Source organism: Suillus subaureus, assembly GCF_016647635.1.
Source record: "Suillus subaureus strain MN1 chromosome Unknown BJ212scaffold_18, whole genome shotgun sequence".
Classification (NCBI taxonomy): Eukaryota; Fungi; Basidiomycota; class Agaricomycetes; order Boletales; family Suillaceae; genus Suillus; species Suillus subaureus.
This window is the reverse complement of record NW_024538574.1, coordinates 226,563-254,003: the sequence shown is the minus strand read 5'-3', so window position 1 is coordinate 254,003 and position 27,441 is coordinate 226,563. Positions and strand designations below refer to the sequence as shown.

The window sequence follows — 27,441 nt, the reverse complement described above, 5'->3', positions numbered from 1 at the left end:
AACGTCTGCGTCCGCAGTAAGTAGACCCGCAAGTTTATAGCAAGCATGGACATTACACGTGTTTTCCCCAAACCCATTGCGCAACCTTTTTTTTGTTGTAACCCTAAAACCCGGAATATTTATAACCATTACGCCAGTTGTTGTTGTTCTTTTTGACTGTATCGTTTATCACTAGTGCTGTCGTGTAGGTTTTATGGTACTTATAGTGATTATGTGGAGGCAATCAGAGTCGTTCCTGGGTAGAGGTGTTGGTTGGTGCATGCAGGTAGTTGGCTCTCACGATCTCAACTAAGTAACACTCAACTATTGACACTCGCACGAGCAGGGTTGTTGTCGAGACCTGCTCTACCCTGCTACGCTGTCAGGAAGCAAGTACATTCTAGGTTCCAACATGAATATCCGCGCAGTTAGGGTATGCTTGCAATTTCTCAAGGCGCGTAAGCTGCTTATTTTCACCAGGTCGAAGATCTTGCAGGCATGCAAGACTGCAACCTACACAACCTCCCTGAGAACTATACAATGAAATACTGTTCGCGTCTTTCGCCTCATTTCTTCAGACCACTGAGACTGACAGAATTTGTGGCCAGATCTATATCACGCGTTATCCTGGCCTTCACTTTCGTATGTGGCCGAGGACCACAATGGACGAATAGTTGGTTATATTCTGGCAAAAATGTGCGTCAAATGTTACTGCAGCTGAACTGTGTTCTAATTGGATCGCAGGGAGGAAGTTGATGAACAAGAAGGGCAGCCTGCAACTAATCATGTTCCTCATGGGCATGTCACTTCAATATCTGTCATGAGATCATATCGTCGACTTGGGCTGGCTAAAAAACTGATGCTTCAATCACGTAAATCAACTTTTTGTCCAGGCTAGAATAACCATTGACGTGTTCTTTTATTTCAGAGGAGGCGATGAGCAGCATTTACCGCGCGGCATTCGTGTCTCTCCACGTCCGCAAGTCGAATCGTGCAGCACTAAGTCTGTATCGCGACACGCTTGGATTTACCGTCAAAAATATTGAGGAAAAGTATTGTAAGTTCCTACACCGTTTTGTCATATGGTCATTTGATCGCGCGTTCTTTAGATGCCGATGGAGAAGATGCATATGCGATGCAGCTCACGTTCGAGCACTAATGCGAAGGAGAATGTAGCAGACTAATAGTTTACAGCTATATATTTGACACTTAACGAATTACTGTCACTCTTGCTGGCTACGGTTTTGCATCGCTTTCCACCTGATCGGGCAGCGTCTCTTCCATTGCAGCAGCTGCTTCGACATCCTTCCGAGCCTCAGTATCACCACTCTCAGTAATACCTCTAGCTGCCATGACAGCTTCCCGAATGATCTTGGCCGTATCGAGCCCTAACTGGTAGTAGCCATCGTTAGATTTTGGATTAAACATATTGGTGTGCGCTTGAACTTCATCGGCAGCCTGATGATTTATTGCGGGAAGGAAATGTGCAGCTATAGGAGAGGTTTTCTGAGGAAGGATGACAAACGTCCTCGGCGACGAGAATGAAGGTGGAGCTGGTGGAAGTAAGGTGTAAAATCTGCAATGGATCAAAAGTCAGGGGAGGCACCCAATGATTTTCGCTCTGGTGGACGTACGAGCGGAATGTGACCCCAAGGTGTACCTGTACATCATTCAAATCTCGCATACGTTTTCGCAATGCTTCCTCATCCCAGAGGTTGCGAACGTAATTCATGTGATCAGTAGCCCAGCTGTATCCAGAACCAATGTCGTCTCGGCGGTAGTACGCTGTTCCAGCGGCCGCGCCAGCCACCAGCGCTCCACCAACAGCATACGCTGCAGGAGCCCACTTTGCCCAACCACTTTCCGCAGTGGGGGCCGCTGCTATTGCAAGAGGGGGTTGCCCAGAGACGGTTGACGATGCTCCTTTCTTGCCAAACAATGAAAACACATCTGAAACAACAGTGCGGGCTGCACCGGCATATTCCACAGCCTTGGTTGCACTATTCTTGAATACAGCGGGGTGAAGACCAAGGTACTTCAATAGATTAACGGCAGTAGGAGAACATGAGATAATGGTTAACTAACTCACGGGAGTGTCGAAAGCTATACACGCGATGATCTTCGGCCACAGCGGAGCGTTTTTATCAGGTCTGGACTTCACAAACGCAAGTAAAGCGTCAGCGGCAAGCAGTCCTCCCATACTGAATGACTTAAATCAATCGGATTACAACCACCATGCTTGAATTTCCACTCACCTATGGCCACATAGTACAATTTTAGTTTTCCCGGCTCCTCCCCCCTGGCCGTTTGCAACTTCTCTTTGTACGGTCAGAGTAGTCAGCCAGTCGGCGAAGTGTTCTACTGCAGCGTTCTAACGGGAAGTCTCCATCTGTGTGTAAAGTTGGGGTGATCATCGCGCACCAGTTGTCCTTTGGTCTACACAGCTCTTAGTTAGCGGCCTAAACTGCAACGTGAAGAAAATGCCCTGACCTCGTATGCGGGAAACAATATACATTCCACCTTGAGATTCTCTATGATTTCTGTCAGGACATGCTCTATCCTTGAAGGAAAGTTCTTGAATGTCGTATCAGTTCCCTTGAATCTATGCACTGTTAATTGGGGAGCCTTCTGACTTGCGTTGTTTACACTAACCCATGAATGAAGACAATGAGAAGGAGGTCAGGAGGGAGCTGTTTGATTACTGCCAGACTGTCTGTGCTCTTGTCTTCTGACGGTGGATCTCCCGAACCCATGCTTGTAGATGATTGAGTAGAAGAAGAAACCAGTGCTTCTACAAGATGCGAGTACGGTACTATTGGTTACCACTAGAGTCCTCTAGTTCGTGCACACTGCACACCACATTCACCTGACCTTCCCAATAAGTAGGCCTTACTATGCTGAGCGATCACGTGTATGGTTCAGTTCTATGCAGAATCAGATTCTATGTTGCGAAATAGGAGATACAACTACTACATGTATCAAGCAGATTCAAGCTAAGTCGATTTGTTTATACATGATAAACAAGCCTGTACCGTATTACGATACAGATACAGCAACATACAGGACTTTGATACCCGTAGTGGGCGCATCAGAGGACTCGTGAACCGAAGATACTGTCATATATGCCGATATATGATCATATATAGGCAAATATAGGAAAGGTTTACTTTATATTGGAATATAAAGTCATGTCGGAAAACCACTGCAATCAACGTAAAGCACCCTGGTAAACTCACGAATACTCTGATGCTACACCGTAACCATCAACTCAAGGTCTGAACAGCCAACGGTACAGGTACGATGACCGTATTGCAGCCCCGTAAAAGTCCCGTCGTACGGTGTACGGTGAACAGCCCTAGTAATGGTATGATTAGTTCTCGTAAAACGACATTAACAACACCGCGTTTGATGCGATGATGGCAAAATGCCATATGTACAGCTAGTGATGTGAGGTGATGTTGTCTTTGACAATCTACGTTGCTATGTAAGACATGGCCGTGATGATCATGATGAATGTCTCATGTCGAGCACCATCGAACACTCCGTGACGGAATAAGATTGCTCAAGCGTACTTGTGCCGTATGCCTGACACGGTGATCAGTGTCGAGACCGGAATGGGAAGTGACGGAAAGCGTTTAAAACTCACCGCTCATATTCTAATCACCATCTTACGTTGGCGTAACCATTCTCGCAGTTGCCTGGAACAGCATTGTATTTCTAGTATACAAACACAGATACAGTACCGTGTCGTACAGTATAAGATGAGATTGCAACGGCACAGCCCTTCGTGGTGGACACAATTCTGAGCTACCATTATCTGTGCTTAAGCGCTTAGATGGTAAAATCGGTTATACAACGATGATACACTTGCAACAAGTCCAAACTAAGGGGAGCACTAGATGATCTAAATTTGATCTAAATGGAGGATGTTCACAAAACCACGTGATACACCTCAACTCTGTGAAAACTCGTATGACTGGCTCTGGTATGGTGCTTGCGTCTGAAGCACTAGGGAACAGGATTGTGCAGAATCCTGTAAAAGGCTCGAATTAGAAGTCGTTTGAGAGTCTTGTGACCATTGGGAACGCCCAAATGGTGTTTTTGATGCGGTGCCTTTGGGCAATGGCGAAATATGGAGCGTGCCAGAGCGGAAGTGTCTTCCTCTGTCATTTTGGGTCACAACGGGGGAGCTGGGATATTCTATGCGCTCGACGTCTTCATTCTTGGCCAGCGGAGAGAGCGGCCGAGGCTGGCTAGCGGGAGTGTGTTCAGGTTCAGATTCAGGCCACTGGAGATCAGCATCAGCTATGTCCACAACCGTGCCCGCAACAATGGTGGCCAGATCCTCGGAGGTAGACAATACTGCACTCTCCGCTGCACCGTTGTGAGCTGTCTCTGGTGCTTGCATCCGGATGCTCTGGATACTAACGTCCGCTGCATCCTCCCGTATGAGCTGTCGCTCTACTGCATCTTGCGATGAGCTTGATGAGTCAGTGCGAGAATGTTGCAGAGATATATTAGCGTGTGTCTGAGCAATCCCGCTAAGTCTACTGTGTCGCCGATCAAAGGAGTCAATTTGAGCTACAAGATTAGGGCGGAATAAGAGCGTGCTGAGGTCTGGTGATCGCGGAAGAGACGCGATAGATGAGGTGTCAGCTGGTGATGACAGCTGAGCAAAAGCGAGTGCTCTCGCAGGAGTGGGCAGTGGCGGTGTTTTCTTCGGCGAGGGAAGCGAAGTTGATTGACGGGAGGCAGGAGGCATTAAAGAGGCCGGGCCCAGGATTCCCAATGGAGGTGCTGGGGACGAGGTGAATGGCTGAGAGCCCGACGAGCTTTGATCCGTAGAATATAAATGTAATCCACCTATGCGCAGACAAGCAAAAATTGTAAGTTGTTGAAAAAACACGCGAAATACGCGTATCTCAGAGAACAGGCAAATGGCATCAGGGAGACGCACCGTTGGAAAGGCACACTGGCACCGAGCTGCCCGACGACTCAATCATGCTTTGAGCTTCCGCTGCCTCTTGCTTTCTCATGCGCACAATTTCCTTTTTGCTCATTGGCTGAAGTTCCCAGATATGATTATGTCTGACATGAGAAGCAAGCTTGTCAACTGGTTGAGAAGGTGAGCCTACACCAGTCCCAACAACAGAAGAATGTTCGTGGTGGAGAAGGTTGTGGATGAGATGAATCTGATCGAATCATAGTATAGACCGTGCAATGGTTGTAATATGTGCGCACGAGTCCCACACAAACTGGCAGCAGATGGCTTAAGACGTGGAGTTGTTTATCTTTGTTTAATTCAGAAGCTTCCACCTGCCATATTGGTACGACGGACGTAAACGTCTGCGCAACTTAGTAATTAGTGACCTCAAGTTACTCCTGACGTCAACATGCAACCCCATTTTCAAGATTCTGACATTTTATCTTATCTCGTCCTTCCTCAGGACTATAATCCTCTTCCGAGCATCGATCCCATTGAGTTTTTGAAAAGACATCTACACGAGCTACCCCCCAACACCATACAGCGGTTCTCACTCGTCACAACGCCGAAACAGCGAACAGCGATTACTGAGATACGCAATCGAAGACTGAAATTTACTGAATCAAGGCCACGGTCTCTGAGCTTCGCGGTTGCCCGAAATACCTGGCCAACACTGTGGCAGGGCAGAGAGCGAAGGGGACAAGAAGAGGGGAAGGAGGAGCAAGAATGGGCAAAAATGAGTTTCCTAGGTGGTACAGAGCAACAGGTGGGCAACCTGGCAAAGCTACTCGGCGACATGGAGGAAGAGCGGGAAGCGGAGAGAGTACGAATTATCCGAAGAACGCAGGCGAACGATGATTTTGTTCCGGAAGAGGAAAGTGACAGTGAAGAAGAAGACGAAATTCCTGAAATTCAAGAGTCTGAATCTCCAGAAGAGGCTCAGGCGTTGTTTGAAAGACGCATAAGGGAACGATTCATATATGGTTTGCTTGAAGTGAGTCTTGTCACTCCGCGTGAAAAGCCCACTCGAACAAATTTCTTGTCAGGGAGCAGATTATGATTTAGTTGACTGGGATGAGTGGCTCGATGTAGAGGATGATAGAGATGCAGAAGAGCGGTGGTTTAACGATGATTAACGGATATCAGATATATTTAGTAGATTCTCGGTATCTTTCTGCCGGGATGCTGCTCCAGTAGGACGTAAACTCCGGCAGAGCTCCGGATGCTGCTTGCCCTCATCCATCTCGTCGGCCCACCCTAAATCACCTAAAGCATGGCTGCCCAGGTTCATCAAACCCCAAGCCTTTCATCCGATATTCAGCGAGCACTGCAACAGGCCGTCGGCGAAGTCAACAATGCATTCACGCAATCCCAGGGCAGCCAATCGAAAAAGAAACGCGCCCGTAACGATTCAATCGGTGGAGTCTCAGTAGACGAGTCTCAAAGAGGCAGAAGCGAAAGAAAAATACTGACGATGTTAATGCGTTAACTGTGCAAGTCAGTGAGCAAAGTGTCGAGGTGGAGAAGGATAAAAAGAAGAAAAAGAAAAAGACCGACAAAGGGAAGGCAAAGGAGGTCGTACAGAACACTGTTGACACTCTCAGTCCTCAATTGGTGGAAGAAGCACTAGAAACCCATCCAACGAGCTCAGTCGATTTTCTGAATGCTGTTGTTGCTGCTGCATCCGCTACAGCAGATGCGCAGCACCTGGATGTTTCACCGTACCAAGCACATTCTTCTTACCAGGATCATCATATCATGCCAAATCTACAGCATGATCACCCATCACCTCCTTACATGACGTATCCTCCCATGAATTTCCCCTTTCCCTCCCCAGCACATCTGTACGGTCAGTCTTCATCGCATCCTGCAAATATTCTTCCCAACTTGGGGTTCCCCCTCCCCGACGTCCAATTCGCGTCAAATGACGAGATTCTCCGTGCATTGCAAGAGCTTGACATGTCCAAACTTGCCGGGGTATTGAAGACACTGGGTGATGCCGCTGCTGCAGCCAATGTACCTCTTGGTGTTCCCCCAGGGTTTATCCCGTCTCTTCCTGGTCATTCCAATGTACATCCACAACCCCCGCCTCAACCGATGGGACAGCCACCTTCTACATCGGGAGCAATCTTGAATACTGCTCCCAAGTCGACGAAGACGACCCACAAGCGTGTTTTGGATATGAGCCTTCCAGGGCCCGATCATGGCAATCCAGATCATGCTCACATGTTGGCTAACAAGTGGATGAACGCAACAAAACTGGCCGAGATGGTTAAAACACAAGGCAAGTGACTTTCAGGGGTGATGTATCATCGCTAATTCTCTACAACAGGTCTCGTTTACAAGAAGGGAAAATTTTCTGCAATTGAAGAGGAACAACTTCGGGCCGCTATCGAAGCTTTCAAAGTGGTGCGCTATTTATGACGCTTGTCGACGCGAATACTCAAGATTGTGGATGACAGGGTCGAGGTCTTACAAATGATCAACTCCAGGACATCATTTTCCAAAAGAACGAGAAAGGCAAAGATAATGCGTTCTGGTCGGAAATTAGTGGGTTTCCTTGTGCCGTATGAAATGTCGGTCTAGTGTTAAGATCTTGATTAGCTTCCGCTCTCGCTCTACGCCCTATCATTGCTGTTTATCACCACGTTCGTAGGGCGTTCCATCCCAAGAAACAGCAAGGCAAATGGATGCCCGAAGAAGATGCAGTGCTAAAACAGTATGTTATTTCCGCCTTCCTCATTCATTAACGTTTTGTATGATTGTTGACATTAGAGCCGTTGCGGACCTCGGTCAACAATGGGAAAAAGTCAGTGAGATTGTCGGTCGAATGTCGTCCGATTGTCGTGACCGTTATCGCAATCACATCGCCAATCGCGAAGTCCGGGTGACAGGCGTGTGGACAAAGGAAGAAGAGGAAGAGCTGACGGCGATTGTCACGGAGATGACGATCCAACAGGGGAAGGATTTTGATAACGATGTCTTCTGGGGCAAAGTGAGCGACAGGATGGGGAATAGGCGCGGCAGACAACAGTGTCGAATTAAATGGTCAGCGCCTTTGATATGCGATATGTATGATTTTAACTTTTCTTGCAGGACGGATTCACTGAGCAAAACCGTGAAAAATGAAGGGCAAAAACCACGTTGGAGCGCTCAAGATGCCTATATCTTGGTCCATAAGTACGGCGGTAGTCTGCTATCGGGTTCTATATGCTTATTTATGTTAACAGGGTCGACTCCATGAACGTTAGGGATGATACTGAGATCGACTGGAAGACACTTCCCGATTCAGATTGGAATTTATGGAGTGCTCACTCACTCCAACGACGCTGGTTGACAATGAAGAGAGGAATTAAGGGGTACGAAGACATGACCCACCAAGGTTTGTTCTTCAAGAAGCACCAAGTGATTCTTGATTCTTGCTTATCCTATCTGCAGAAATTATGGATATCCTTCGAGTCAAGAAAGCTCACCTTCCTCCCGCTTCAGCAGCACGTAAACGAAAAGTCACTAGCGCGGCAAACGTCGATGAACCGGCAGACCCAGAGCCTGGAGACGCGGGGCCAAGTGGTACACAAGAAGGTGCATCTGATGGCCAGGATAGAGATGCTGATGGGTCGACCGATGATTCGGATGCTTGATTTTATTGCTATAGTTATACACACCAACATACACTTATTACTACCATAATGCTTCTCAACAAGTTGACTTTGAGCCCAAGTTTTTGACGGAGTTGGGACCTCGCATTGACATCTCATCGGTCAAACTACTCCTAGAAGACCAGCACTTCCTCTCATCCCCCTTCCCCTTGCAGCAGCGAAGCTAATGCACACGCAACTCAGCAGAAAGCCAGTGAACCTTGCAAGCTCGCTCAATATCCCAGCACGGTAAAATTTAATGAACATCCCCACCTGAAAAATGCGACACGAGATATGGATCTTTCCTCGTGGGGCGTGCGCGAAGATGTGAATATGGAGCGCAACACAGCTGGTGTGACTGGGAATCGACTAGATGGATTAGGTGGTGGCGGTTGTAGTGGTGGCTGATTTGACAGCCTCGTCGCCGTAATAGTCGACGAGCTCCGCGAGCTGGTGGAGGTCATTGTCAAAGTCGGGAAATGCCGAAGCGTTTCAACTTGATGTGGATTTGTTTACGGAAAAGATTGTGGGTTGACCGGGTATGGACAAGTAGACGCCCCGGTGACCCAAACAATCATCGCACAGCGCGCGATAAAATACAGATACAGGAATAGAGGTTTTCATTGCTATGCTAGTGCTCCACTATCACCCCGCCTGCTAAAACCTTCCTTCCGCGTGCACACTTCAAGCTCTTCTATCGCCCTCTCAAACGCATCATGAATCGCCCAGATGTAGAGGATATGAAAAGAATTGTCGATCGGCTCCCCCAAACAGAATCAGAACGCCGAATTGTTCGCCACTTGGTTATTCGGGACCCCAATTGCGGGGTAACTGACGAATGGGTTGCCCCAGAGATGATTTTTTGTCGTCAACTAGAGTCGGTAGTCCTCTCTGGGGTGACAGACACGTCCGACAAGACTATCGTCCATCTCGCGCGTGAAAACTCTAATATACAGGGTCTTGACCTCACTGGGTGCAAGTACGTCACTGACGTGAGCATCATGGAACTGGTCGCGAAAACACCTCCTTTGCAGTGGCTGCAGCTCAGCGGGATAGTGCTCACTGACGCTTCAGTCTCCGCAATCGCCAAGACCTTCCCGAGGCTTGTGGAATTGGAGCTGAATGACCAGCCGCTCATGACGGCTGTGTCTGTTCGCGATATTTGGTCATACTCTAGGAAACTTCGCACCTTGACATTAGCGCGCTCTCCTCAGTTAACGGATAGTGCGTTGCCTTCGCCGATGAAAACCCTCACTCCTCAGCCTTCTGGGGAGAAGCCCTTACCCGCCCGTCCTCATACCTGGCTTGATCAGCTTCCACCTCTCATCCTACGTCATACTGCAATCGATCTTCGTGTGCTGGATCTGAGTCACTGCCCGAAGCTGACCGATGCGGGGGTTGAAGGCATCTTGACGCATGCTCCATTGATCCGGTCACTTGCATTGGCCGGGTGTCCCAACCTTACCGACAAGGCCGTGGAAAGCATATCCAAACTCGGTCTTCACCTTGGCAACCTTACCCTTGCGCATTGCCCACGAATAACTGACAATGGTATCGTGTCCTTGGCACGATCATGTACCGAGCTTCGATCTGTTGACTTGGCGTGTAAGCATCATCGAGTGTCCGATCGTACTGCATGCTGACGGAGCTATAGTCTGCCGACAGTTAACTGATATGACTGTATTTGAATTAGCTAGCCTAGAACACATTCACCGTCTTGTTCTTGTTCGTGTGCCAAAGCTGACCGACAATGCTATCTATTTCCTCGCGGACCATACCCCTTCATTGGAGCGATTGCACCTTTCATACTGCGATCGCATCACGCTCAAGTCGTTACATCATCTCGTCCGAACTTGTAAGCGCCTCGTGCACCTTACTGCGACTGGTGTGCCTGGTGCAAGGCGGACCGGCGTCGGGCGGTTTTCTGACCCGCCTCCTGCGGTATGTCCCAAATCAATGGCACTGATGACGTAGATTCTCATCCCCGTGCCAACCCCAGGATCTGGACCCTGATCAGAAGTCCGTTTTTCGTGCGTTTAGTGGTCCGAATGTAGCGGCGCTGTGCAAGTTTCTTGACAAGGAGAAACTTAGACGCGAACAGGCGGAGGCTCAGAATATCCCGTTTGTCGCGCGATCAGATGATAGCATGGATCTGTATTAACGGGAACGTTGTGAACTGGTGGTCGATCTTCAAGGCTTCAGGATTGGTTAGGAAGGTTGGGAATTGGAGCTGGGTGATTGGTTAGTGTGCTATCATACCTTATGTTTCCATCTTATTCATCGTGTCAACAACTTACCTTGCATATTTTACGTGTTGTTGTGCTTCTACTGGTCCACTGCACTATTTCGATAATGATAACACAAATTGCGTCGCAGCCAACGTAATTCTTCTGGTCTTCTGAATCATAGGGGCCGGTATACATTCTTAGCGGAGATAAGTGGTGGTTCACAGCTGTGCATAACGACTTATAAGTCGATTTACCACACCACCACGCGTTGTATAGGAAGAGAAGGTCATCACATGCATCACACCCGAAACCAACCCGAAACATTGTCAGATTGGCTGGAGGATAATAGCACAGATTTCATTACAAATGCAAAATATTCCTGCGAATATGATACCAATACCAATATGCCTGGCAGACTATTTTTGTGCCTTAGCTGGGTGTTACTCGTCATCTGACTGTTGCTGCGGTCGCTAAGCTTCGCTAGCCGGGTATTTCTTCCATCCACGTTTTTAACAGCGTCTCTTCAATGTTCGACTCCGGTATGATCATCCCAAATTCGTACATACAAGGAATAGAGCACCGTTCTCTCAACCCATACCGGCCGGCTTCACGTATTCCCTTGCAGCTATCGTCGGTTGCTCGACGTCTCTCAGCGCCGGGGCGCTCCTCACAGCCTCATATCGCTTCATCCGATTACGGTTCATTAATCTGAATCAAAGCGGAACCTCCCCCCTGAGGTCTATGTATGCGCTCTTTGTATGCCGCAAGGTGGGAGCCAGATATAATATTTAATTTTCTAGCTCGGTTGAATATAGCGCCATTCAACTTCCACTTCTGCTGTCCGAGGATAACATAGAATGGCTACTGCCTATATATGCGAACCGCATAGCATCACTGTAAAAGACTAGCTGCGATCCTATATTGAGAAAAATCAATGCACGTGGTGTACGCGTCTGTGGCAGGCTGGAATATCGCGGACCGCAAATAAAGTTTAATCTCCGCCAGATCTTGGAGACCAGAGCTCTCTGACGTACCGGTCTTTTTATACATATACACCCATTAGCTAGTATTTGGTCTACATCACTTCCAACTTGTTTGGACTAATAATTGCATCATCTCCACTACTTTCGTTCACAACGCCATTAATCGTATTTCCTTGTTAAAATCAAACAATCACTAACAGGGCGGCGACCGCGACCAAGAGCATCAATCGTCCTATAAGCTCGTCCCGTTAGCCTCTACAATCATTGCAATTAATTCAACTTGCCAATTCGCTTTCACTGTCACATTAAATTGGCAACTCAGTCGCTTGCTGCAGGTCATCTCGAACGTACTCAGTCGTGTTTGGCGGGCAAGTCAGGAGGCTCCCCAAGGTCTGTCATCGGTGTTCAACACCCTCCACTGCCTGGAGCTTTGTCTTTGGCATATTTTCTCACATATTCTTCATGTATCGTCAGACTCTTTTGACGAATGGAGAATGGCTCTCACGTAGCGCATTTAGTTCCCTCATCTCGCACACGCACGACCTCTCGACGTCCGCGACTACGTACCCCTTCATCACCGACTTCCTTGCTGGATCGTAGGACAGCGCATGGGACTGTTTTCACTTCCGAACTAGTCTTGCCGACAGACCATCTGATGTCTTTCTCAGATGATGTGTCTTCTATCTGTGAGATTTCCTCTACAACCGGGTCTCGTTCTACTCGGCAGTCACCACAGTTTGCCCGGCGGTTTGTGCCTCTCACACCCATCATCGCATCCCCGTTGACCACTCCCGCGGCAAGCATGACAACCAACGTTACCTTCAGCCTGAACTCCGACACAGAGGATGAAACGGACGGAAATTTTGCCCACAGCGAGCCTGCTGCACACGTAGAGATAACTATTCCAACCCCAACTTGGATGGCCACACCTCCTACACCACCTCCAAAATATGCCCACAGATCTTCTGCCTCTGTGTCCTTGCGACCACATTCGTCTTTCGTGACTGCCTCCGCCTCTTTTCCGGACCCTACGTTTTCCAGCGTATCCGAAGAGTCCTCGGAGCTGACTTTGAAGCGTCGAGCGTCACTTCCTCCCATGTCTGTTTCCGAACCATTTCCTGCCATTCCTCCTACTGCACCGCCCTTGTCACTGACACCGCTACGAAACCACCACTCCAAGCGAGAGAAAAGATCGTCCGGAAGTCCGCTACGTGTGAGTATCACCGAATACAGTGAGGAATGGTCACATCGAAACCGCAAACCAGCATCTCAAGCAGCACTTCGGAAAAAACCACTGTTTCACATGCCGCAGGACGGTTCAGATAAAGAGGATGACGCCAAGCTCAAGAAATTGATTGACTATCGTAAGAATCCACCTGAAGAGGAGGATTCAAGCTCGGAAGCTGCCGATCATCCGCTTCAGGCGAAGGATGATCTCGTAGGAAGCAAAGACGACGTGAGAAAATGTCATGCACTCTTGGAGTTGCTCTCCACGGAAGTCGGATACCTTTTTGATCTTAAGGTTCTTGTTACAGTGAGTCGATCGGATTGGCCAGTTCTCGAGAGATTCATCGTCGCACGTTTCTTCAGGTGTACCTTAGGCTCCTGCCCGGTCTGACGACTCGTCTACCACATCCCCCCTCCTCTAGCCTTGGGATGTCCCATTTCTCCCGTACCACCTCTCCTGCCTTCAACCCACCTTCGTTGAACCCCGCTGTCCGCACACAATCTGTTTACCACCTATCGACCCCTGTGCCATTCTCTCCCTGCGAAAACATCCCCCCTGTCATCAGTCGCCCACCAGCGCTGATCGCTGCAACGAAGGAAAAGTCTCTGATGCGGCACGTATTCTCTCCTGTCGACCTTGACCTGATAACTCGCAATATGGAGGAAATTCTCAAGTTCCATGAACAACTCGTTTGTGAACTAAGGGCACTCGTTTCCCCTCTCGGCTTCTCGATGGTTCTCGATGGGGCTAGTGGGGGCGTGACGATAATGCAGAAGGAGTATACGCGCAATTTGGAGACGTTACACTCAGCACTTGATGCAGTCGCCACGAAATTCATTGAACGAGTAGGTGCCATGCGATGCTCCGTGTCCCACAGTACTGAGTTTCCTTTAGGCACATGAATTTCATTTGTACCAATCGTTCTGCTCCGGACATACTGAAGCATTCGACCTTGTCCGAAAAGTCCAACAGGAGTTCCCAGCTGAATGGGAGACGTTCGAGCAATTATGTGCCACCATAGCTACTGAAATGCACATCGATGGCTTGTTCCACTCTACCACCGACAAAGAAGCCGAAGATGACGATGCCGCAGACGGCACTCTTGGTGAAAACGAGTTGATTGTGGGAAGGCGACGGCATTCGTTTTCATCATTGGACGCGCCCAGTCGTCGGCACAGTATTTCCCGCGTCAGTTCTAATACCAACCTCAAGGCATCTGTAACTAGTACATCTGAAAGTGGGCACTCAGACCGGGGGCAAACTGGCATAAAATCGAAGCTCGCATTCATGGATTATCTCATCAAACCTGTTCAACGCATCTGCCGCTACCCCTTACTCCTTGAACAGCTCCTTGATCATCCACAAAGTGCAAGCGGCAGCGGCGGTTCACGCGAGTCAAGCTCCATGTCTCACGCGGAAGGTGTATCGCGCGATACGGAGGTCAATTTGGTACGAAGTGCGCTGAATGTCATGCGGGTCGTAGCCAGCTCTGTGGATGAAGCACGACGCCAGCAGGATATAGCAATCAAGTCCTCGCTCATTGCCTCACGGATATCGCAAGGACTAGCCCTAGTAACGGCATCTTACACTAGACCTGCATCGCACAGTCTTTCTTTTGGTTTCCTGTCGTCCCTAGGCCCGTGTCATCTCGCGGGATCATTGGATGTGATCTATTACCACAGCCTCAATGCCAGTAGCAATGGCACAGTCAAAGCCAAGTATCTTGGGGCTTTCCTGTACCCTGGGGGTTACATCATTCTTGCCAAAGTTCATAAAGTAAGGACATACGAGCCAAAACACTGGTTTTCGTTAGCGGGGTTTGACCTAGTCGACTCGACAAACGACGAAGGTATGTAGATCTCAACCTATGAACATACAGCGTTTAATACCACCTTCGCTAGCCCTATTACCCAGTTGGTTTCGCCTTTCTGGGCGGGGTCACATTTTTGAGTTCGCGGCGTCTTGTCGCCGCGAGAAGGATGTCTGGAAGGCTGCTATTCATCATGCCCTCGAACTTCCCGCTGCATGGACGAGTGAACCGATATGCAGTTTTAGAGGTGATTCTAAAGGAGATTTCGTGTTGTCGCTGCTAGATGATGCGCCATACGAAGTGATCAGCCCTTTGCCCACTATCCAGTCTATTCCCGAGCTGGATAATGAAGCAGCATCTAGCAGAGAAGAGAACCATACACTCTCTGCCCGTTTCGATCCGCCGAGATCGGGTCGGGCGTCCTACAAAACTGACCCATCTCAGAAATCTGACTCTGGTCATCAGCTTGGTCCCAGCCGTCGCTCGTCTACCATATCCAATAGGACTTATCTCAGCATGTTGTCAGAGTCGGATACGATTCATCTTGTGCGTGCCACTGCCCCTGCACGTGAGCAGGTCGATCGTGGACTCCTTGACGTGTTCTCGGAGAGCTGTCTCTCCGCTCGCTGCTATGCGCATACCCACGAAGAAGAACTATTTGAAGCATCAAAGGTGTCACGGTCGTTTTCGAGGTCAAGCTCAGGATTGACCATGGCTGGCGCCATGAGCGTAGCTGCAAAGAATCGCTTGACTAAGCGAGAGAGTGTGCTTGTCCCCAGGAGAAAGAGTTACATAGATGGCTTTGGCGACATCCCTGCCGTACCCAGCATCCCACCAACCAAGCTGGCCAAACGCCGCCAACAAACGAAACTCAAGATCGTTGCCGTTTCAAGGGCTGCGTCTCTGGACGACGATGAAGTGAAGTTAGAGGGTGCCCCAGAGTCGCCTTCCCCTATGTCACAGTGTTCCTCTGTGTCCGTTTCTACTCCAGGGTCACTCTCCGCCAGCCCTGTCGTCCCTGGGCCACTGTCAGGTGTGGTTCCTCGACCAGAGCTTGCAGCCCGAAAGGAAGCCTATACGCCCAAGCGGAGCCGTTCTATGGTCGAGAATGTCCGAGTCCTCTTCTCGCGCTCTACATCGCCAATGCTTCCCCTGTCTTATCAGCCATCTGAATCGAGTAGTGTATCAACTACACCAAGCCTGCTCAAGTGGTGGTCGAAAGGCACGCTTCGAAGAAGGGTCCGAAGTGCGCCCGATGTCCCACTCGAGGAGCTTCCCTCAGATGCATCAACCAAGTCTCTCAATAATCCAATTCCAAACTTTCACCCATCTTTGGCATCCGCGGATCGTCCAATGTCTCAACCCGATTTGATGCGCTTAAGTCAGTTTCCACAATCTGCCGCTGATTCGTCTGTTGGGGATTTTGGGGTTGGAACGTCAACTCCAGTGCGACTGAGGACGTTGTTTGGGTCGCCCAGTCTCCGCCGCCGCTCGACCACTGCGGCCTCAGTTTCATCATCCCCAGGTAGCCAGGAGGGAGGATTTACTCCACGCACTGTGCGCATGCGCCGCAATCTTTCGTTTTTATCACGACTCACTCCCATGGCACCGGATACTATTATGCAGAATTCATGATCATAAGACCACACCCCCAGGCTACCATCGACTGACTTCAATATTGTACCACTATTCATCGTCGCATATCTTATTTTTTACCAGCATCGGTTCATACAATTCCTTTTATTTCATTCTTTTCATTGTCCCATGTCGTTATGGTCATTATATACCACAACATACCATACACGTAGGAATACAAGTTTTGACTCTTTAGACTCAGAGTCTCGGAGTGTCGAACCAGTTTTAAAACTTGGACCTTGGCGTGACGCGTGCACGTGATCAGACCTAGTCAGTCACGTGTGGACGCGCCGCATTGTTCGCTTAGCGTTAAGTTCGTTTACTTAAGTATTGCGTCCTTTAATCATCTCTCCATGAATATCTCTCTTAATCTATGGATTTAAACAGCTCTCCTCGTAAGCAGATTCCATTAGCACGTGGGGATGAGACACCTCGTAAACCTTCCGCTCCATCTCTGACCAGGCGGGTCTTCTATTGCGGGGTCGTGGTTGAGGGTTGTGATAGTGGCAGAAGGTTGCCCGAAGGTGAGCTCTACTGATGACTCCTAAAGAGTACAATTTGATTGGTATAGATGTCCAAGACCTGGTTTTATCCCTAGGAGACCCCTGGTTGAGTCAGAATGATAGCCACATTCTGCCTTCCGCAACAGACACATCGTTCTCAGAACACCACCAGCCCGTGAGTGGTACATGCTAACCTTTGTCTGCAAAGGCGAGACGCTTCGCTTGCTCACACTCAGATGTGGTCTCCTTCATGTCTTAGGACGGTTTGCAGCGTAAACGCGCACTTACAGATTCGACGGCTCTAACTGACGTGGTTAACGAACTCGTCAATACTGAACGATCGTACGTCAAGAGACTTCGAATACTGAAGAACGACTATGCAGATCCTCTTCGACAATTCTCCCGCAACAAGAACACCGCAATCTTGCCTTCGTACGAGGCTAAAACATTATTCGGGAATATCGACAACTTTCTCCCAGTTAACGAGGCGTTCCTACTGGATCTCGAGAAGATGGTTGCACCTGACGGTCCCGAAACAGTTGGGGGTGTCGGCGATGTTGCCCTACGACATTTCAAAGATCTACGAGGGTTTGAGCACTATAGACAGTACTACGTCAAGCGAGAGGAAGCCCAGTCAATATTTGAACGTGAGATGATGAAGAAGTCGTCTGGTTTTGCCGCATATGTTGACGTAAGTGTTGATGCGACCCTCTTGGGGATGTTAACCAGACTATTTGCTTCTAGCGGATCAAGTATTCGAACGCTGATACCAGGAATCGCGTTGGTCTGCGCGAGCTACTCATGGACCCTGTGCAACGAATTCCGCGATATACGTTACTCTTTCGCACCATGATCAAGTATATGGCATCCGGAGATCCACAGCGCGCCAAATTGATAGAAGCTGATGATATCGCCAGCAAGATTGCTCTTGCGGAAACAGACGAACAAACCAAGCGAGCAGCAATTATGCATTGTCTTAACGCAACAGTGGATGGTTTTCCTCCTGGCTTAATTTCAATTTCACGACGGTTCATTGATTGTATTGATGTCGATGATATCGTGCAAGATGGCCCAGCATCTGCATCCACTTCCGTCTCTAGCCTCGCTCTCAATGTGCTGCATTGTACTCTGTTTCTCTTCGACGACAAGTTAATGATCGTCAAGCGACCTGGCAATGGCGAGAAAAGTGGACGTTCGCTAGCTGGCTTGGACGACGTTGACAAACTTGCGAAGACGGGCGGTTTGCCACTGCGCATGAAGAAAAGTGGCTTAAGTTGCAAGGGTGTCATTGATTTACCCGACATCGTTGCTGCTGATGTCGGTGGTGCTGGTGAGTTATCATATGTTGATCGCTACCATCAGTTTTGGTCATTCTTTCAGACTTTCACGTATATATCGAGAATCCACCTCAAGACCAAAGTGATCGTTGGTCTGGTCGCTCGTTCCGTTGCTTTTCCGTTGTCTTCCCTCCTGCACCAGCAAACCTCGATCCTATTCGGACTACCAACGAGAAGGACCGGTTCCTCGAGAATTTATGGAATGCTCAGGCGAAATACAGGACTAAATCAGGACAATCCGTTGTCTTGTGCGCTGATGAGCGTGAAGTAGAGTCGAGAGCAGGAAGGGCTACTATGGCTCGCACTTACTTCAATGTATACCAACGAACAGCCTTTTTGCAAGAGCCCAAAAAGGTGTGTTTCACTTTTGTGCGCTGACCATTTTATTTACATTACCGACGCGTGCAGACCAAGATTGTCATGCATATAGACACGATGGGGACCGCAGACCCCATTCCATTTGGAATCAATGGACCGCCATATGTGGTGGTCAGAATACAACCTATGGCGGGGGAGATTTCGCGATATACAGTTACCTCCAGCGATCCGTCTGATGAATCGGAGGAAGACATCGTTCAGACCGCAAGGATACCAGGTCGTATCGTCCAAACAAGTCCGTGCCCAAATCTTGCTTTCTTTTTTGTGATGATTGAAAATTGTATAGTCCATCAATACGGCCTGTTCAAGTTTAAGACTAGTAACGACTCCCGTCCTGCCACCCCAACTGCGAGCTCAAGGTCTCGGGCACATATATTTAGCCTGGACGCGATCTCAAGAAATCTATTCAACGCCATACCAGGCTCTTCCAAGGGTGATTTCTTTGGTGGTTCCATAAGTAGTCATCGCCGGTCGAAGTCATCTACCAGCCGTTCGTCTATCTACACCCAAACAACAACGACAGGCGATGGAAGTTTGACCAAGTTCTCTCGTCGATCCAATTCGACGGCTACCGCTCCAACTTCTCTGGCAGACGATGACTCTCTCTATGCCAGCAAATCTTCGAGTTCGCGCAAAAAATTGGTCAAAAGAAGTCGCTCACCGGGCACTAGTCGTTCCTCTCCATTGTCCCGGCAGACCTCTCCGTCACGAAACAGTTCCAGAACATCATTCTACAGCGATGGAGAGGAAGATTTACCGGTTCGCCAGGACCCATCTGATCAAGATTTATCACTGCGTCTAGAACTCGCACGACGCAACAGCCAGAATCAGCACGGAAAGCAGGCCGCGAAGCCTTCGTTAGATAAACCACCAGAAGAAACCATCTATGAAGGTAGGACAAAATGTGGTATTCAATTTCGCCAGCCTCATCGATACACTGTAGATGATCCACCTCGGTCTTTACGTGCCACGTCTCGAGCCTCTACAGTGGCAAGTCAGCGATCAACGACTCCCCGACCTACGTCAACATCTCCAGGCAGAAGGACAGGGCGACCTCATTCTCGATTTGGTCCTCGTAGCATCTCCCCATTGCCACCGAAGAGTCCGACAAGTACTGCACCTGATCTTCCATCCATGGATGATGAGCTTGCCTTGGAAGCCAGCATTGCCTTGGACGCCCACATAGACTCTTTTCAAGACGATTCGTCTTTCATCGAGGATGATGCCCCATCTCCATTACCACGCAGTAGACGCCAGCCATTCGTTACGACCGGTAACATGGATTCCACGCCGAGACAGCCCAGTTCAACGACAGGTAGCGTGGAGCCACTCTCAATCAAAAAGAAGCCATCAACCAGATCTAGTACATATACTCCAAGCCGTAAATCATACATGAGAATTTCCCCGTTGTCCAAAAGCACGGCGAGGATCGTGTCTCCGCGCAAAGTTTCACCTCAAATTCGAATCACACGTGTAGCCCACGCTTCTCATTCTCCCCAAGTTGACCATGCAGACGAACTGTTGCGAATCTCCCTATCTACCAAAGATGATGTATGTAAACAATTCCGTTAACTTGTCAATGACTTCATTGACAACATACAGGTTGAGTCATCACATCGTGTCATTAAACGGATGAAATTGGACCTACAGGAGATTCGAGCTAGTGATGAAATAGCGAGTCTCGACGAATCACGGAGGTGCCCTTCTCCTGAAAAGTCACTCGCTCGTACCCCGCAGCGGACCATTCCCCAGCCCATTGTGCGTGAATTTATTGTTATTCACAGATTTAACACTGCCACTGATATTTGTGGACTTAGACCAAGGAAGCACAGCAACGGCTAGACGAGATGAGACAATTAATCAGCAAACGCCAGCAGGAGGGTACTCCTCGCAATCGACCACGAAGTTTTGTAACAGAACTATCTGCGCCTGGACCGTCTGCAACTCTGGGTACATCGAACATCGGCCTGTTGAGCGAGTCCGTTGCTGATGCTGACAAACTTTTGGCTTCTGCCTTATCAAACCATGAGACATTGCACCAGAGCCTTGCGCAAGTGGTGTTTGATTTCAAGGAGGTACGAAAGAACAACATCTCTCGAAGTCATGACTCACCTTTTCCACCTAGAAATTATCTGACTTGGAGAAAGCTCGAGTGGAACTTCAGAACACGAAACGTCAATGCGAACTTGTGAAGAGCCTTCTTGCAGATGCTACAGCAGAGAAGGAGATCATGTACGAGGTCGGTATCACGCATTATAACCACATGCTAGGAGCTCATCGATATCCCAGGCGTTCAACGAAGAGCTAGATGCTATGTATAACGATGCACATCTTCCGGATGACGAAGCTTGGACCAACATGACAACTGATCTTCGTGAGTCGAAGGAATCGCAGAATGCACTAAGAAAGGAGAACTCGCAAGTGTCATGTTCCTCGTTCTATTGATCCTCGATTGAATTTTGTTTCCTGCAGGCAACTGAAAAGGAAGCTAGCTGAGGTCGAGTCTGAAAAGGAAGAGTGCGTGTTCATTTCACTTCGGAACATTCGACATAAACGGTTCAATTGCTTCAATTCTAGATGGGGTGCATTGCTGCGGGCACACGGACTTATTCCTTAGCTCTGGGACTATCTTATTTATCTTTTACCGTTTGCTTGTATATTGTTATCATCTCTGCACGCTCACATGTAATTCTGATCATCTGATATCCAGCAAACATACGATCTGAAAATGTGTGCCAATCCGATGAATTTGACGTATCGATCGTCACTCATTGCGTGAACTACTACCAGGATGTTACAGTTGTCTATTAGAGAGACGTTGTTAGCTCGAATTGACGCAATCCAAAGTCATCCTACTCGAAGCCGCATTGTCGGTCTGTCACTGTCAACAACGAAGCATATTCATTGAAAACTTGTTCAAAACCAACTATATTAAAATTAAAATTTGCTGTGCTAATCATGATGTGAGCTTATAACTACCACTACTGGAACTCTTAACAAGTCCCTGTCGATTAGTGGTTAAATCGCCACGTTGTGGAACTCACAATACCGTGGCGCCGCAGGTTCAATTCCTGCCAGGGACATGTTTTTACCAAAAAAAACACTTCATCAACGCCAGTCAAGATCACATTAAACTAACCACTGGGAAATGACTAGTGACTTCTCGCCTGTTATAACATAACGCTCATGACGGGACGACGAGGACTTTCATCGGTCAACCTGACGTTCCTTGGTACAGCTTCCGCGCAACCGTCTTTAACCCGAAATCACTCTGCACTTGCTCTTCGATTGAATAGCGATGTCTGGTTGTTCGATTGTGGTGAAGCTACGCAACACCAAGTCCAAAGATCCAAGGTGAAGATGGGTAAAATTGAAAAGATCTTTATCACACATACCCATGGTCCGTGGTTCAAACGTTGCTTTTCCAGTTGACTAACTTCCACTGGCTAACAGGGGATCATATATTTGGTCTACTGCCCCTCTTGGCAAGTATGCTGAACGGTGCCGGGGATCAGTTGATAGAATAGAGGATCCTCGTACACATATGATCCAGAACTCATCAGTTGTCTGCACATTGACTGCTCTGATTCTGTTATCACTGACTGCTTTCATCAGCCCATCGAAATTTACGGGCCCTTTGGAACCAGGGCATATGTCCGCAATGGCCTCAAGTATACACATACCCTGTTGGGCGCGCCCTATGTCGTTTACGAATTGCGGTCTCCTTCTGACCCACCAGATGGAGACCATACCTCCCTTACCCTTCATGCATCCTGAATCTCTAAACGGCCGTAACATTCCACAAACAAACGGTGTTTGGTCAGACGTGTATCGCGACTCCATTGTTTCAGTTTCTGCGGCTCCCATCCTACACTCCGTACCGTGCATTGGTTATGTTGTGACAGAGGCACCTGTACCTGGCAAAATGGATCCTGCGAAGTACATACCACATCTCAAGCGTACCAAGACCCCGATGTCCGTCATGAACCGCCTTCAACAGGGCGAGAGCATCGAACTCTCGGATGGCACAGTGTTACAAGGCCCTCTCAAGAGGCCCGGGCGCAAGCTCGTCATTCTTGGAGACACATACGACCCATCACCAATAGCAGAATTAGCTTCATCTGCGGACTTGCTGATACACGAAGCAACAAATGCCCATTTGCCAGCCTTGGACCCACATACCAAAGCCGAAGACACATTTGAAAGTGTTGAGGCACGCACAAAATCCAGAGGGCACTCTACTCCCCAGATGGCTGGTGCTTTTGCAGCAAGGATCGGAACGAGGCAATTGGTGCTTAATCATTTCTCAGCCAGATATCCAGGGAATGACGATGTCGATCCAACGGCAAAGACGATCATGGAGGACATTGCACGTTTAGCTGGGGAGCATTATAGCGGGAAAATTATATGTGCGAGGGACTTTATGAGTTTTGACGTGGATGTACCACAAGAACATGCATGAAATAAGTAGTAATGTACATTCAATCATCTGGTGGGTCGGATAACGCGCTGCTTGCATCGCTTGCTTCTCCTTCCTCCAATTCTTCTCGGGCTTTTTTCGCCTTCACTTTTGGATCCTCTGCAACCTCTCCCATCTCTATATCGTCATCTTCTTCTGGAGGTCGTAGTGACGAGGGTGTATGCGAACCGGGCGCGAATTCATTGGCAGCAGGATTGAGTTTCGACGAGAGCGGTGTGCCAATGGACTGGTCATCCTCCCCGTCTTCCTTCTCTTCGGCCACCTCGCCCGTTTCCTTCTCATCTTCATCCAATCCTTCATCCACTATTTGTGAGCTATCACGCATGTTAGGCAAATTGTCATCGGCTTCTGTGCCATCTGGAGCTGGAGTAGCAGCCGGTGTCCCTAAACTTGATGTGGCAGATTCTTTGTCTTTGCCCATAAGGCGAAGAGAGCTCAAGTCCACGATGATACTGTCTAGAGCAGTTTTCTGGCCCCTGATGATTCGGTCCTGAGTCTCGTGTTCCGCGTTAATAGCAGCCATGTCATTTTCAAGCGACCGTATCGCCCTAAACCCTGATGAGAAAGATACCAAAGTAGTTTGAACATGACCCACTGCTCAAGTTCCTCGCGACTTGGAAGAGTGTTAATCTTTTCGGCAATTGTGTCGTACTCGACCTTTCGTTTGCGTTCTATGTGTGCATGCTCCAGTGCGACTTTTAGCTCCTCAATTTGACTACGTAGAGCATCATGTTCCTTTTCTGCGTATTCATTCCTCAGGCGTCCACTTTCATGCAAAGCTCAATGCACTCACCAATCTTCTCCCGCTCCCGTTGATATTCCTCCACTTGCCTCCGTTCAGCTTCGCATACCATCATGCTCTTTTTAAGAGCTAGTTCAAAGGACGATAGCTCAATTAAGCATGCCTCCCGTGCATCCTCGACTGTTCCAGAAGAACTAGGTGGCACAAGGGGATGGTGTACTAAGGAGGCATAGTTGTGAAACTTCTTGACCACTCGTCGAAGCGGCCGTTCATCGTTTGTGATACGCGTGTATATGATGGCATCTGTTAAAAGCGCGTTGCTTGTGCATTAACATAGAAATCCAGCTGTTACTATGATTGATCCATGCCTTCTTCTTCAGCAGTTAATGGTGGAATTGGTTGTGATAACTCTGGCACGGGATGTGGATTTGATTCTGGGACTGCCATGAACGTTGAACCGTAATACTCTAACACACAGGATTCGGGGAGTGAGATCTGGGACTTGAATTTGAAGGGACGCAGATTGGAAGCAGATGAAATTCCGTCATGTTACATACGCCAAATTGTAACTATATTTAGGACAAAGTTGAACATTGTGTAATGCGGACAAGCTGGACAAGATATCTTGCAATGTGACAATTGTATTGTATTAGAAAATCCCAAAAAATGCAGCAGATCATGCAAACGGAAAGCGTCGACTGGGCATGATGTCAATAAGTCAACCCCATTCATCTGGCACAAACGGGGTGACTAGATCATAAATTTCTTCGTTACCTCCTCGTCCTCTTGGAGTTTTTCCGCGGTTGATGACACGTTTGAACATTCCACCCAGACTTCGAGAGGTGTCAGAGAAGTCCGTACTGATCGGCCTCCCGTCGTCTCTGGGATAACAAGTGTCGATATTAAGAGCGAGCCTCCGAAGGCCGCTGGAGCTATCGTGAGCAGCCTTCCTGGAAACCTGGACAGCTGATTGCAAGTACATTGCGAGGTTGGGAAAGTTGATTGGAAGCGTAGGGTATGGAGTGGAATTTGTCGCAGGAACCACATAATATTTTGCCATCGGCGAATCAGCCCCATCACGGAGGAGCTGCGGGAGAGGTGAAAGGGTATAGGAGTAAGGAAGTACGGTTACGTCGCCATTGGTATACTTATGCGAGTTTGTGACGGATGGAGGTACTGGCATGTCAGTCGTCAGATAGATGACTGTTCGCCATTCCGAAGCAGAGTGATGAATCTGCAGTGCCGGTCAGCTTTGGTACTCCGCTAGACAGCCGTCCCTACCTTTACAAACTGGATCACCGTTCTCAACTTGAGCTCATCTTTTGCAACAGTAAGAGCTTCTATGGTTGGCTCGACGCGAGTCCCACTCAATCGTGCCATCAGCTTCAACAGGTGACGCCAGGAGGGCGACTGGATGTGAAATGTCGGTGCCTTCCCGTGTGGTAGTGTTATAATATTGGGCATGGTCTCTCCCATAGGTGACAATATTGTGGAGATTAATGGTGGTTTAAAGCCCATTGCTGCAAAATTTTCAATGAGGTAAGGAGAGTGAACGACAACACAATACTTACAGACACCCATCAGCATATCTGGTTCAACATATTGGTTGGCCGTCAGTATTGGCGCGGATCGAGCAGTAGAGTCAATCTCCTCGTCACCCTCTTCCTCCTCCTGAATGTCTTCGTCAACTGAATCCAATATATCTGTATGAGGTGGCAAGCTGAAGGAAAGAGGTGGACTCGTCGATCCGGTTTGGACTGACATTGCAGGGGTGAAAAGCGAGGTAATTTGTTCACTTGATGAAGAGTGACAGCTCAAAGAACTAGTCTCGGAGTTTGCGACAGACGGCCTGCGTGGAAGTGGCTGTTTGGGTGGAAGAGGAGGTTCGGTCACGCTCAGATTCTGCTGTGACAATGACATCGGATGTGAAGATACAGGATTTGGACCCGGCAAGGGGCGAATATGATCACTCGAGCTCGATCGACAGAACTCGACGGGTGGAGAAGACATGGTGGATGTTCCAGCAGTGCCACCGCCAGCGTTCATAGATAAATTGTTCGGTTTCAAAATGGTCGAGACAGCATTGTTATACGATGATGGTGTTGGAGTTAGGTTTTCTCGACTTGAGATGGAGGCATCAGTTACGTATTGAACTGATTCTCGACTTTCTTTGCCCGATTGATGGATAGATATTTCTTCGTCGTAGGAACTCTCGGATGTGGTAGGTGTAATTATGTGCAAAAAGCTTTTGCCTTCTGGATATCGTTTATGTTTCTGGGGGCTGAGAAGGGCGTTTTCAACAGAAGAAGGCAGGAAAGGCTGAGAAGATGTCGAGGGTCCGCCCGAAGAATCTTGACGTCCGTCGAAGACGCTATCAGACACATACCTGCTGTAATTGTCGGCAAAGGTACGCGATTCTTCCAATGCCTTCATCAAATCCGCTTCCTCCTGAGCGAGAATGTCATCGTCCCGCTGACGTGCCTCTGACTCAGATAGCGCTAGCGCTAGTGCGATATCTTTATCATCAGTGGGAGATTCTTCGCTGGGCATCGGTCGGCTGGATGGCCCTGCAACAGGACCAGGAATGGACTGCGGATAGAGCGGATTGCGTTGTGAGGAAGCAGTATTTATCATTGGTGGTTTCGGAGGAATAGGTGGTCGTGGAATGGTGTGGACAAAAGGTGCCGTAATTCCCTTTGGTTTCTGGGGTACGGGAGGTAACGTTGAGGAGGGATGATGCCTATCATAGAAGTAATCACCATAGAATGTCGTGTGTGGTGGAGATGCAAAAAATGAGCTGGGTGAATTGTACAGAAGTGCAGTTTGTTGTTGCTGAAGACCAGCATCACTGGAGAAAGGCCGTAGGCCAGGGGTCAAACTCGCAGGAATATTATGTCTTGGAGGATTACTAGAATTGGCCAAGGGGTGTTGGGGTTGAAACTGTAAACCTGGTAGTGTCGTATGGCGGGTTCGAGGCGGAGGTGCTCGTCCATTGCTAGTAGGTGTCAGGCTGAGGGATGCGGAGTGATGAGGAATCCACGGTGCTGCACCACACTCGTTAACGCCGCCATATTAAATAAATCAGAACTTTGCTCACATTGTTGATTATACTGCATCTCAAATCCCTTCATTCGTAAAGGTTTAGCTATTTACAGGATTCAGCAGTAGCTGCGCTGATCCGAGTATCAGCCAGCCAATTTTCCTGTGGCAGCCTAAAAGGGCCTAGGATGTTATTTTAATCTCTGCAGAACGACTGCTACGAAGAGGATCTGGAACCAACCTGGAAGGATATGCAGTTGTAGAGCGAGGGATCTGAATGCACACGGAGGGATGGGTCTTGTGTGAGAGAACACGCGGAAAAGTCATTGAGCGCGCTCGAACTCAATTCACGCCTAGGACTCGCATCTTTGGACATATTGGGCGCGGGTACCGGGTCCCCTATAGACGCCCAAAGTTGTCAAGCTCTCAAAGCCCCGTCTTAAGCTGTGCGTTGCATGCTCCTAACAGCACTTAATC

At 48.6% G+C, this 27,441-nt stretch overlaps 13 protein-coding genes and 1 non-coding gene across 14 annotated transcripts; 8 read left to right on the top strand and 6 right to left on the bottom strand.

Moving 5' to 3' along the window:
- The first annotated feature begins 272 nt into the window (after positions 1 to 272).
- On the top strand, positions 273 to 1,282 carry BJ212DRAFT_226914 (acyl-CoA N-acyltransferase). The gene is made up of 6 exons (XM_041342693.1): positions 273 to 412; positions 460 to 529; positions 588 to 675; positions 724 to 851; positions 908 to 1,036; positions 1,089 to 1,282. Exons 1-6 carry the CDS (start codon positions 392 to 394, stop codon positions 1,136 to 1,138), a joined length of 486 nt encoding a protein of 161 aa, XP_041192501.1. The 5' UTR covers positions 273 to 391; the 3' UTR covers positions 1,139 to 1,282.
- On the bottom strand, positions 904 to 2,952 carry BJ212DRAFT_1357275 (uncharacterized protein). The gene is made up of 7 exons (XM_041335763.1): positions 2,632 to 2,952; positions 2,470 to 2,581; positions 2,401 to 2,415; positions 2,235 to 2,350; positions 2,069 to 2,180; positions 1,614 to 2,014; positions 904 to 1,555 (listed from the first exon to the last, which is right to left on the bottom strand). The coding sequence occupies exons 1-7, from the start codon at positions 2,730 to 2,732 to the stop codon at positions 1,216 to 1,218; spliced, it is 1,197 nt and encodes a 398-aa protein (XP_041192500.1). The 5' UTR covers positions 2,733 to 2,952; the 3' UTR covers positions 904 to 1,215.
- A 524-nt stretch (positions 2,953 to 3,476) lies between these two features.
- Positions 3,477 to 5,277, bottom strand: BJ212DRAFT_227029 (uncharacterized protein). The gene is made up of 3 exons (XM_041342694.1): positions 4,937 to 5,277; positions 3,626 to 4,842; positions 3,477 to 3,564 (listed from the first exon to the last, which is right to left on the bottom strand). The coding sequence occupies exons 1-2, from the start codon at positions 5,037 to 5,039 to the stop codon at positions 3,932 to 3,934; spliced, it is 1,014 nt and encodes a 337-aa protein (XP_041192499.1). The 5' UTR covers positions 5,040 to 5,277; the 3' UTR covers positions 3,477 to 3,564; positions 3,626 to 3,931.
- An 83-nt stretch (positions 5,278 to 5,360) lies between these two features.
- Positions 5,361 to 6,099, top strand: BJ212DRAFT_1272793 (uncharacterized protein; the record flags this gene model as incomplete). Its single annotated transcript, XM_041331042.1, has 2 exons — positions 5,361 to 5,957; positions 6,010 to 6,099. Coding segments are annotated over 2 exons (687 nt in total), but the record flags the coding sequence as incomplete, so codon positions are not given.
- An 823-nt stretch (positions 6,100 to 6,922) lies between these two features.
- Positions 6,923 to 8,604, top strand: BJ212DRAFT_1447207 (uncharacterized protein; the record flags this gene model as incomplete). Its single annotated transcript, XM_041338367.1, has 8 exons — positions 6,923 to 7,247; positions 7,296 to 7,372; positions 7,426 to 7,513; positions 7,568 to 7,682; positions 7,739 to 8,011; positions 8,060 to 8,143; positions 8,194 to 8,345; positions 8,402 to 8,604. 8 exons carry the CDS (start codon positions 6,923 to 6,925, stop codon positions 8,602 to 8,604), a joined length of 1,317 nt encoding a protein of 438 aa, XP_041192497.1.
- BJ212DRAFT_1357258 (uncharacterized protein) lies at positions 8,588 to 9,131 on the bottom strand. The gene is made up of 2 exons (XM_041335762.1): positions 8,875 to 9,131; positions 8,588 to 8,821 (listed from the first exon to the last, which is right to left on the bottom strand). The coding sequence occupies exons 1-2, from the start codon at positions 9,063 to 9,065 to the stop codon at positions 8,725 to 8,727; spliced, it is 288 nt and encodes a 95-aa protein (XP_041192496.1). The 5' UTR covers positions 9,066 to 9,131; the 3' UTR covers positions 8,588 to 8,724.
- BJ212DRAFT_1357256 (uncharacterized protein) lies at positions 9,132 to 11,224 on the top strand. Its single transcript, XM_041335761.1, has 3 exons — positions 9,132 to 10,206; positions 10,256 to 10,542; positions 10,601 to 11,224. The coding sequence occupies exons 1-3, from the start codon at positions 9,318 to 9,320 to the stop codon at positions 10,760 to 10,762; spliced, it is 1,338 nt and encodes a 445-aa protein (XP_041192495.1). The 5' UTR covers positions 9,132 to 9,317; the 3' UTR covers positions 10,763 to 11,224.
- Positions 11,225 to 11,882: 658 nt separating this feature from the next.
- Positions 11,883 to 16,680, top strand: BJ212DRAFT_1357253 (uncharacterized protein). Its single transcript, XM_041335760.1, has 5 exons — positions 11,883 to 12,202; positions 12,287 to 13,346; positions 13,403 to 13,885; positions 13,935 to 14,889; positions 14,942 to 16,680. The coding sequence occupies exons 2-5, from the start codon at positions 12,300 to 12,302 to the stop codon at positions 16,483 to 16,485; spliced, it is 4,029 nt and encodes a 1,342-aa protein (XP_041192494.1). The 5' UTR covers positions 11,883 to 12,202; positions 12,287 to 12,299; the 3' UTR covers positions 16,486 to 16,680.
- Positions 16,681 to 16,798: 118 nt separating this feature from the next.
- On the top strand, positions 16,799 to 21,587 carry BJ212DRAFT_1357250 (uncharacterized protein). The gene is made up of 14 exons (XM_041335759.1): positions 16,799 to 17,009; positions 17,057 to 17,163; positions 17,248 to 17,679; positions 17,733 to 18,318; positions 18,369 to 18,679; positions 18,734 to 18,938; positions 18,990 to 19,595; positions 19,647 to 20,254; positions 20,306 to 20,461; positions 20,521 to 20,778; positions 20,829 to 20,942; positions 20,993 to 21,120; positions 21,176 to 21,220; positions 21,281 to 21,587. The coding sequence occupies exons 1-14, from the start codon at positions 16,859 to 16,861 to the stop codon at positions 21,318 to 21,320; spliced, it is 3,747 nt and encodes a 1,248-aa protein (XP_041192493.1). The 5' UTR covers positions 16,799 to 16,858; the 3' UTR covers positions 21,321 to 21,587.
- A 116-nt stretch (positions 21,588 to 21,703) lies between these two features.
- Positions 21,704 to 21,786, top strand: BJ212DRAFT_t70. The gene has a single exon. It is a non-coding gene; the product is annotated as a tRNA-His (tRNA).
- Positions 21,787 to 21,889: 103 nt separating this feature from the next.
- BJ212DRAFT_1447202 (beta-lactamase-like protein) lies at positions 21,890 to 23,165 on the top strand (the record flags this gene model as incomplete). Its single annotated transcript, XM_041338366.1, has 5 exons — positions 21,890 to 22,103; positions 22,157 to 22,192; positions 22,219 to 22,268; positions 22,319 to 22,408; positions 22,443 to 23,165. The coding sequence occupies 5 exons, from the start codon at positions 21,890 to 21,892 to the stop codon at positions 23,163 to 23,165; spliced, it is 1,113 nt and encodes a 370-aa protein (XP_041192492.1).
- A 19-nt stretch (positions 23,166 to 23,184) lies between these two features.
- BJ212DRAFT_1273028 (Tho complex subunit 7-domain-containing protein) lies at positions 23,185 to 24,244 on the bottom strand (the record flags this gene model as incomplete). Its single annotated transcript, XM_041331059.1, has 3 exons — positions 23,185 to 23,731; positions 23,779 to 23,923; positions 23,977 to 24,244. Coding segments are annotated over 3 exons (960 nt in total), but the record flags the coding sequence as incomplete, so codon positions are not given.
- Positions 24,245 to 24,643: 399 nt separating this feature from the next.
- Positions 24,644 to 25,689, bottom strand: BJ212DRAFT_1447200 (uncharacterized protein; the record flags this gene model as incomplete). The annotated part of the gene is made up of 3 exons (XM_041338365.1): positions 24,644 to 25,159; positions 25,207 to 25,445; positions 25,497 to 25,689. 3 exons carry the CDS (start codon positions 25,687 to 25,689, stop codon positions 24,644 to 24,646), a joined length of 948 nt encoding a protein of 315 aa, XP_041192490.1.
- A 374-nt stretch (positions 25,690 to 26,063) lies between these two features.
- On the bottom strand, positions 26,064 to 27,369 carry BJ212DRAFT_226732 (uncharacterized protein). Its single transcript, XM_041342692.1, has 4 exons — positions 27,206 to 27,369; positions 27,023 to 27,147; positions 26,312 to 26,969; positions 26,064 to 26,244 (listed from the first exon to the last, which is right to left on the bottom strand). The coding sequence occupies exons 2-4, from the start codon at positions 27,054 to 27,056 to the stop codon at positions 26,157 to 26,159; spliced, it is 780 nt and encodes a 259-aa protein (XP_041192489.1). The 5' UTR covers positions 27,057 to 27,147; positions 27,206 to 27,369; the 3' UTR covers positions 26,064 to 26,156.
- Positions 27,370 to 27,441: the final 72 nt, after the last annotated feature.

Bases quoted from the DNA above. Each gene is read 5' to 3' on its own strand.
- BJ212DRAFT_226914 (XM_041342693.1), top strand. From the start codon at position 392: ATGAATATCCGCGCAGTTAGG. The intron at 413-459 runs GTATGCTTGCAA...TATTTTCACCAG, and splicing joins TGAATATCCGCGCAGTTAGG to GTCGAAGATCTTGCAGGCAT. The intron at 1,037-1,088 runs GTAAGTTCCTAC...CGCGTTCTTTAG, and splicing joins AAATATTGAGGAAAAGTATT to ATGCCGATGGAGAAGATGCA.
- BJ212DRAFT_1357275 (XM_041335763.1), bottom strand. From the start codon at position 2,732: ATGGGTTCGGGAGATCCACCGTCAGAAGACAAGAGCACAGACAGTCTG. The intron at 2,015-2,068 runs GTGAGTTAGTTA...AATCTATTGAAG, and splicing joins GTATAGCTTTCGACACTCCC to TACCTTGGTCTTCACCCCGC. The intron at 1,556-1,613 runs GTACGTCCACCA...GATCCATTGCAG, and splicing joins CTTGGGGTCACATTCCGCTC to ATTTTACACCTTACTTCCAC.
- BJ212DRAFT_227029 (XM_041342694.1), bottom strand. From the start codon at position 5,039: ATGAGCAAAAAGGAAATTGTGCGCATGAGAAAGCAAGAGGCAGCGGAA. The intron at 4,843-4,936 runs GTGCGTCTCCCT...GTCTGCGCATAG, and splicing joins GCCAGTGTGCCTTTCCAACG to GTGGATTACATTTATATTCT.
- BJ212DRAFT_1357258 (XM_041335762.1), bottom strand. From the start codon at position 9,065: ATGACCTCCACCAGCTCGCGGAGCTCGTCGACTATTACGGCGACGAGG. The intron at 8,822-8,874 runs GTGGGGATGTTC...CGAGCTTGCAAG, and splicing joins TCTCGTGTCGCATTTTTCAG to GTTCACTGGCTTTCTGCTGA.
- BJ212DRAFT_1357256 (XM_041335761.1), top strand. From the start codon at position 9,318: ATGAATCGCCCAGATGTAGAGGATATGAAAAGAATTGTCGATCGGCTC. The intron at 10,207-10,255 runs GTAAGCATCATC...ACGGAGCTATAG, and splicing joins TCGATCTGTTGACTTGGCGT to TCTGCCGACAGTTAACTGAT. The intron at 10,543-10,600 runs GTATGTCCCAAA...TGCCAACCCCAG, and splicing joins TTTCTGACCCGCCTCCTGCG to GATCTGGACCCTGATCAGAA.
- BJ212DRAFT_1357253 (XM_041335760.1), top strand. From the start codon at position 12,300: ATGGAGAATGGCTCTCACGTAGCGCATTTAGTTCCCTCATCTCGCACA. The intron at 13,347-13,402 runs GTGAGTCGATCG...ACGTTTCTTCAG, and splicing joins ATCTTAAGGTTCTTGTTACA to GTGTACCTTAGGCTCCTGCC. The intron at 14,890-14,941 runs GTATGTAGATCT...CACCTTCGCTAG, and splicing joins CGACTCGACAAACGACGAAG to CCCTATTACCCAGTTGGTTT.
- BJ212DRAFT_1357250 (XM_041335759.1), top strand. From the start codon at position 16,859: ATGGATTTAAACAGCTCTCCTCGTAAGCAGATTCCATTAGCACGTGGG. The intron at 18,319-18,368 runs GTGAGTTATCAT...TCATTCTTTCAG, and splicing joins TGCTGATGTCGGTGGTGCTG to ACTTTCACGTATATATCGAG. The intron at 20,255-20,305 runs GTATGTAAACAA...GACAACATACAG, and splicing joins CCCTATCTACCAAAGATGAT to GTTGAGTCATCACATCGTGT.
- BJ212DRAFT_226732 (XM_041342692.1), bottom strand. From the start codon at position 27,056: ATGAAGGGATTTGAGATGCAGTATAATCAACAAT. The intron at 26,970-27,022 runs GTGAGCAAAGTT...AGTGTGGTGCAG, and splicing joins GATGCAGTATAATCAACAAT to CACCGTGGATTCCTCATCAC. The intron at 26,245-26,311 runs GTATGTGTCTGA...ACATCTTCTCAG, and splicing joins TTTGCCGACAATTACAGCAG to CCTTTCCTGCCTTCTTCTGT.